The 7713-nt window shown below is 47.7% G+C and overlaps 1 protein-coding gene across 2 annotated transcripts in view; it reads right to left on the bottom strand.

Annotated features, from left to right (window-relative positions):
* Nucleotides 1-6329: 6329 nt before the first annotated feature.
* ADCK1 (aarF domain containing kinase 1) overlaps nt 6330-7713 on the bottom strand; it is a 130763-nt gene continuing 129379 nt past the window's right edge. For both annotated transcript variants that reach the window (XM_017880656.1, XM_017880657.1), the window contains one exon: nt 6330-7062. In XM_017880656.1, the coding sequence (XP_017736145.1) occupies nt 6891-7062 (172 nt within the window). In that variant the 3' untranslated portion in view covers nt 6330-6890. The remainder of the gene's footprint in view (nt 7063-7713) is intronic.

The following is a 7713-nucleotide window of genomic DNA, read 5'->3' as shown; positions in this document are numbered from 1 at the left end:
GAGGGTTCCAAGCCCACCACTCATGGGGACTGATCAGAGAGCTCCATGCCAACACCCCACCAGGGAGTCCCATTTCTAGAACTGCAAATACACCTGGAAAACAAAATCCGTAGTGCCAGGCCTACCTTTTGGGAAGAAGGGCTCAATGTTCATGTTTCTGATGTTACATCCATTTGTCATTACATTTGTGTGTATGCGTAAAGAGTGAATTTGTGGTCAATGCAAACATGAAAGCCACACCACCCTTTGTATTACCTTCTTGCAGCATATCTGCAGCTTTTCGTTTCCGGAGCGCCTTTTAATTTGGGAGTAGCCAGGCTCTCTTAATCTCAAAGAGGCGCTGCCTAATTCTCACAGGTGGGGTTCATGAGCTGCATTTCTTCCTTCTCTGGAAGACACCTGGAAGGGGTGAGAGCCTGAAGCAGGGGTCCCCACCCTGACTGTTAAGCATTAAAGAACAAAAGCAGTAAGTCATGCTGGTATCTTGTTCTCTGGATAGGATGCAATGAGAGGGCCACTTTCACCTGTGTTGTGTTTGTTTCAAAACCCCTAACTCCAGTCTAATCATGAGAAAACATCAGAGAAACTCAGACTGAGAGACATTCTACAAAACACCTGAGCAGTCACTCTTCAAAAGTGTCAAGGTCATGAAAGACAAGGAGAGTCAGAGAAACTGTCACAGACAGGAGGACTCTAAGGAGACATGACAACGGAATGCCAGGGGGCATCCTGGATGGGGTCCTGGGATACAGAGGACATTAGTGAGGAAGCTGGTGCAATCTAAAGACAAAACACAATTCTAAAAAAATGCCTGGCCCCTGGCCAGGTGCAACAGCTCAGACCTGTAATCCTAGCACTTTGGGAGGCCAAGGCAGGCAGATCACTTGAACCCAGGAGTTCAAGACCAGCCTGGGCAACATAGCAAGAACTCATTTCTACAAAAAAAAAAAAAAATAGCCAGGCATGGTGGCACATGCCTGTAGTCCCAGGTACCTGGAAGGCTGAGGTGGGAAGATCACCTGAGCTCAGAAGGTCAAGGCTACAGTGAGCTGTGATCACACCACTGCGCTCCAGCCTGGGCGACAGAGTGAGGCCCTGTCTCAAAAAGATGCCTGGTCCCAATTCAAACCAATTAAATCAGAATTTTGAGCATTTGAAGCTTTCCAGGTGGTTGCTCTGGACAGGTAGGGTTGAGAACCATAGATCAGTGATTTTGAATCCGAGTGTGAGCATCCAAATCCCCAGGAAGGCTTATTAAAACAGTTGGGTGGGTCTCCCCCAGAATTTCTGATTCAGTGAGTCTGGAGTGTGGCTTGATAATTTGCATGTTTCAACAAGTTCCCAGGTGATGAGTGTGCTGCTGGTCCTGGGAACATACATTCAGAACCACTGACCTAGATCCTTGCAACTCAAAAGTATGGACCAGCAGCATCAGCATCACCTGGGAGCTGGTTAAACATGCAAAAACCTCAGGCCTCATCCCAGACTCACTGAGTCAGAACCTGCGTTTTAACAAGATCCCAAGTTATGCATTTATGCATGAAAATCTGAGAGGGATTGCTCTAGAATGAACGTGCAGGGAGAGGGAATGAGGAAATAGGAGCTGAAATGGCAAGGGTCAGGGAGGCTTAATATCCATCATTTCACCAGTCTTAAGAGTCTATCCTTTCTTCTCGCACACAGGAAAGTGAAAAATAGGAGCAAACATCAGAGGAACTCTGCAATAATCAAGCCAAAAGCAGAACTGGGCAGAAAGAGCCTTCACTGCCCCCAGCAGTGCTGGCCAGGGACACAGCGACCTGGCTGGGAGGGTGTCCTACCTAGCTGATGGCAGGACTGAGGTAGCTTCTGCAGAAACCAAGCAAACCAGGCCAGGAGGTACTGACTGCAAGAAAAAGGACATGGCAGATAGAGCCCAGGGTTTAACATTTACTTTTTCGAGGGCTGATCCTGTCCTTCCTTCAGTAAAGGAGTGAAAAGCAAGGCAGCCTGTGCAGCCCTATAATAGACATTGCTTCCCAGGAAAGAAAGAGTGGGAGAGACAGGGAGAAGGAAGCAAAGAGGAAGGGGACAAAAGGAAAAGAGGAAGAAGGGCAGAGGCTTTTGAACAAACGGGTCCTTACCAAACAGCTTTTTTTTTTTTTTTGAGACAGAGTTTCTCGCTCTTGTTGCCCAGGCTGGAGTGCAATGGCGCCATCTTGGCTCACTGCAACCTCCGCCTCCCAGGTTCAAGCGATTCTCCTGCCTCAGCCTCCTGAGTAGCTGGGATTACAGGCACCCACCACCATGCCCAGCTAATTATTTTTGTATTTTTAGTAGAGACGGGTTTTCACCATGTTAGTCAGCCTGGTCTCAAACGCTTGACCTCAAGTGATCCACCCACCTCAGCCTCCCAAAGTGCTCGGATTATAGGCGTCAGCCACCACACCCAGCCCCAAATAGCTTTTACCAAAATGTTTTGTGGACTTAAGGCTTGTGGGGGGTGGGCTGCCGGGGGCGTGGGAGGAGCTGGTCTTCCCACAGTTCCCATTTGACCAGTTACCAGTGGCAGTGGTACCCGGTCACTCAGCATTCAGGACCTCTCTTTAAATATGGGCCCTCCTGATCTAGCCCAAGAAATAGCACTGCTACACTGGGGCAGGCTGCCAGGAAGACACCAGCCTCTGTGGTTCTTTCATCCTGTTGAGATTATACTCGATCACCAGCTCCCAGCTTGGATCCTAGCTCCTCGTGGCTACACTCTTCCTAACGACTTAAGTCCCAAGTGCCACTCTGTGTGACTCCATTTAAAACTCACATTTGCCTAAACTGAGGGCTATTCCAAACCTCCCAACAAATTCCATTGCCCAGGATTTGCTGGGGTGCCTCTTGGAGCCACTTTGTTTTCTGAGATGATATTAGATGCTTGCAGTTTTGGAGCCCTGCAGCTGTGGCAGTAGGGCCCGGGGCATCGTGTAATGCTGAAACAGACCATCTCTGATCTTGAGAGGTTAGGAATGCTGCAGAAGTTAACCTGACAACTAAGCAGCACCTCATGAGAGATGAGAGCATGTGCAGCTTTTTAAATACACAGATTTCAACACCCCTGAAAAAAACAAAGAATGGTGCAATTCTATCTCTTATTTTTATTTTTTGAGATGAGATCTTCCTCCGTCACCCAGGCTGGGGTGCAGTGGCACAGTCTCAGCTCACTGCAACCTCCCGGGTTCAAGTGATTCTCCTGCCTCAGCCTCAGCCTCCAGAGTAGCTGGGGAGGCATCAGGCGCGCAACACCATGCCTGGCTAATTTTTGTATTTTTATAATAGACTTTGCTTCCACAGCAAAGTCATGCGCCACCATGCCTGGCTAATTTTTGTATTTTTAGTAATGATGGGGTTTCACCATACTGGCCAGGCTGGTCTCGAACTCCTGACCTCGTGATCCACCCACCTCAGCCACCCAAAGTGCTGGGATTACAGGCTTGAGCCACCATGCCCAGCCAAATGGTACAATTCTAAATGCTTGCATGCTTATGAGCACTGTACCATAAGCCAGGACATCTACACTTACATATCTGAGAGGCTCTGGACCAAATGGGCCAGAGTCAGAATTCCTCTTCCCTCCACCTAAGAAGAGGGAGGAGGAATAATAGCTATGTTGCCTAAATCAAAGAGGCCAATGACTAAATTAAATAAGAAGTATCCACATGTTACGAGAAACCATTCATCAAAACTGGTGATGCCTAGCAGAGAGACATGATCACTGCTGGGGGCTGAGGGAAGTTGCAGAATTTTGTTGAAAAGCACCAAACCCAAATCAATGGCCAACTCTCATGGCAAATTCCACAGGAGAGAGAAGGGATCAGGGCAAAGTTCACCCGAGTATTTCTGAACTGCAGAACAAGATCCGGGAGAGAGGGTTCTCCTACAGATTTGAACTCCAGAGATGACTCCACCCAAGCCAAATAGAAGGCCCAGGACAGCAGCCAGTCAATAAAAGCTTACCACAGCCCCAGGATAAGTCAAGAACACACCACAGTGGTTGTCAAATGATGAAGAATTTGCCTGGTCTTTGTGCTGGTTCCTCTAAATCCCTGGAAACTCCCAAGGGATAGGAATATCTATTATTCATGATGTGCCCCTTGTGGCACACCTAAGTTTATACTAACTAGATGACTTTGAATGGGGGCAAGATTACCCCAGCTTCCTCTAGGGAGGGGAAAGAAACAGGAGACTGAGTTCATTTAATGTGGCCCATGATTCAATAAATCATGCCTGTGTAATAGGACCCCAATAAAAACTCTGAACACTGAAGCGTGGTGAACACATTAATGTGCCAAGAAGGTGATGCCCCTTAATCCCATGGGGAGAGGACATGGAAGCTCTGCACTCAAGACCCTCCCAGATCTCCCCTGTGTGGCTCATGTGGCTGGTCCTGAGTTGTATCCTTTATATTAAAACTGTAATTACAAGTAGAGTGCTTTCCTGAGTTCTGTGGATCATTCTAGCAAACTATCAAACACGAGGGGGCTATGGGAATCCCCAAATTTGTAGTTGGTCAGAAGTACAGGTGGTCTGGGGCCCCCACACCTGAAGCTTGTGGCTGAAGTGAGGGCAGTCTGATGGGGAACTGTGTCCTCAAGACTGCAGAGTTTGCACTAACTGCAGCTGGTTAGTGTCAGAACTGCACTGCAGAAATGTAGTGGTCCAGGTCCATCCTGTCTTAGGCCCTGGGTAACATCTGGTGGTAGTCTGCATCTTCCAGGGCTTTTGCCTTCTTTACCCATCTACTCCCTCCTCTACTCCTGTAAATCCAATTTCCTCTGAATTCAGGACACTTGAGACCTAAACTCAGGCATGTAAGACAGCCCAAGAAACAAACATATTCCATCTCTACAGACTGTAGAATTTAAAAGAAAAAAATTAAAAACCACAGGCCTGCGTGACCACAGGCAAATTACTAAACCTCTCTGAGCCTTGGTCCCCACCTCTGTACGATGAGACTAATAACCCCTCCATCACAGAGCTGATGGGACACCTCAACGATGTAACATATTTGCAGAGCCTAACACAGGCTCTCACATATGGCAGGTACTCAGTAAACATCCACCTCCTTCCTTGCTATCTTCACACAGCCCCATACTCCCAATTCTTCTTGCCTCTCTGCTCACCCCAGCTAACTGTTCTGGGTGCTGGGCCCACTGGCACCATGCTGATGTTTTAGATCCCAGGACAGTAGGAAGCCAACCATTACACACACCCAAACTAAAAAGCAAGTAACCATGACCTTGAACAGAAAGGACATTTATATTTACTTCAGTGGCTATAAAAGACACCATAAAATAGACTATACAGCACACATCCTCACGATTAATAATCAGATATTGCAAATTATACTCTCTGGTCCCCTGGTGCATCCAACTGGTCACTACGAACAATTAATTCTTTCGGGAAATAAAAGGATTGTGAATTGTCGCTGATCACTGAAAAATCTGCTTGCTGTACTATGAATAAAGAGTACAGAAAATTAGGCTCAAATTCAGGATTTTTTCTGCCCTTGTGAATTGGGTGAAGTAAGATCAGAAAGGCTCAAACACAATTACTGTCCGTGAGAGCAGACGGTAGGACCTGCCAACGACAAAGACATGGGAATTAGAGCAGGAGTTTAGGGATGTCCAAGAAAGAGAAGCAGACAACCAGGCTGGGAGGAGAGGCAGTGCTGGCAGCAAGCAATGGGGTAGAAACACGGAAGTTTCCAAGTGAAAACCTAGCCACAGTGACGGAGGTTTCAGCAAGAGGACTAAGGTCTCCAGAAGGACTGGGGGGAGACAAGTAGAATTCCAGGCCTAAAACTGGGGCCACTGAATGAGAACCAAAGGGATAAGTCAGGAAACAGTAGAACAAGGTTGGTGCTCAGGTCACAGAAAACCAAGGTGCAAGGTTTCAGCTGAGCCTCTGAGTTCCTGGCCCTGGGCTTCTTAACTCCTCCAACCAGAGTCTCAGAGTCTTGGAAGGTGAGAGAAACCCCCAAGAAGCAGGAAGTAGCCCCACAGTTGAAGTGGCCCCACAGGTTGGAAGGATTATAGGAGCAAGAAGCCAGGCAGAAGATCACACCAATACTCAATTCAGGTCTACTCTGACCTAATGGGCATTGTGGGTGAACTCCCAACCTAGAATACAAATCCCACCAAACAGCCCCGGGCCTTCTGTTCCCTAGATCTCCCTGGGAAACCCTAAGGAAGTGGCAACCAAGAGGAACCATAAGCCCTTGGCGAGGACCATAAGCACACTCTGGAAGGGCACGTGCCTGGGGTCAGGTGAGAAGACAGTGAGTTATGATGGACAAACCCTGCAACCTTGAAAGAGTTTTTATTGAAACACAGTACGGAAAACACCAAAGGTCACTGACAGCAGTGAGCTCACGGCTGCAATGGAGTCGGCCCCAGATGCCAAACCACCTTGCTGAAGTGTGACTTCCTCTGGAGGGTGACATGGCAGGAAAGGGAAGCTGTTCTCTGTCAAGTTCAGAGACCATGTTCACCTCCAACAAAATCAAACTCCCTACAAGTTCAGTGTGCCCCCAGTGGCACCCGTGGCACATCTTGGCAATGGGAAGGGTTAATGGAATAGTGGGGACATCCAACCCAATGGCACATACCAGGAGTGGGAATGTAGGCTGCTGAGTCTTCATGGAGAAGAAGAGAGAGCTATGCCACAGTTCAGCCTGTGGGCCCTGAGATAAGGGCCACAGTATGTGGAGAGGATTCCAAAAGAGGAGGAGGATGGTGACATGGACAGTGACTCTGGGGCTGCGGGCCACCATGTGGCAAAAATGGAGCAGCTGGGTGGAGGCAGGATGAGGGGCTGAGGAGTGAAAAGACATCAGAATGGGGCAGGGAGAGCAATTCCAATCAGAGTGGAGCAGGGAACAGCCAGCATATTAGGGCCAAGACCCGGTCGGCCAGCTTCAACCCCTTCACACGCAGGATGAGCTCGTGGAGGTTGATCTGCCATAAGTTGAAGGCCTCTCTGAAAGAGATCTGGGTCCTTCTGAAGAATGAACAGGTATTCTTCTTCTTGTGCCTGGAAGAAGGGAAAGAAGAAGAAGAAAAGAGATAAAGAGGCAAGAAACACCAGCTCTGTATCACTTAGAAAAACTAAAGATGGTGGCTTTGGCCAACTCACCAGCTCCCTGCCCCTACGGACCTCTCTTGGATACGGGATCATACTATACCACTACCCAATCAGGAGCCAGAGGAACTCAAATATTTCAAAGGAGTTTTTCAAATAAGTGGGATAAATAAAAGCAGTTGTTTCACAGGGCATCAAAGGTCTAATAAACCCATTGGGTAGAACATTCCAATGTTTCTTTCTCCAAAAGCATGGTAAATATATGCCAACCAAGAATCCCCCAAACTCAAAAATAGTCAAAGCCTTTCCAAACTTTCTAAGGCTAAGAATCACTTGGAAACCTGGTCAGGTGGTCCTGGGAGGCTAAGGCCATTATGAATTCAGCCCAGCTCAATCCCTTCTGCACCCACAAAACAACATGATGAAAACTGGTGTTTATGATGATGACCTATACAAGACTTCTTTTCCTGAACCCTCAGAGGAAGAATACATCAAAGTTGGCCCTTTCAGTGTGCAGTATATTATGCTGTAAACTAATTCAATATTAGATAGTGGGTACATGATACAGGTTCCCAGAATAGTCCATTCCTAGCATGGAAGGGC

The sequence above is a fragment of the Rhinopithecus bieti genome, unplaced genomic scaffold, assembly GCF_001698545.2.
Source record: "Rhinopithecus bieti isolate Rb0 unplaced genomic scaffold, ASM169854v2 scaffold_11380, whole genome shotgun sequence".
NCBI classification, from domain to species: domain Eukaryota; kingdom Metazoa; phylum Chordata; class Mammalia; order Primates; family Cercopithecidae; genus Rhinopithecus; species Rhinopithecus bieti.
This window is presented reverse-complemented; position numbering and strand designations above follow the sequence as displayed.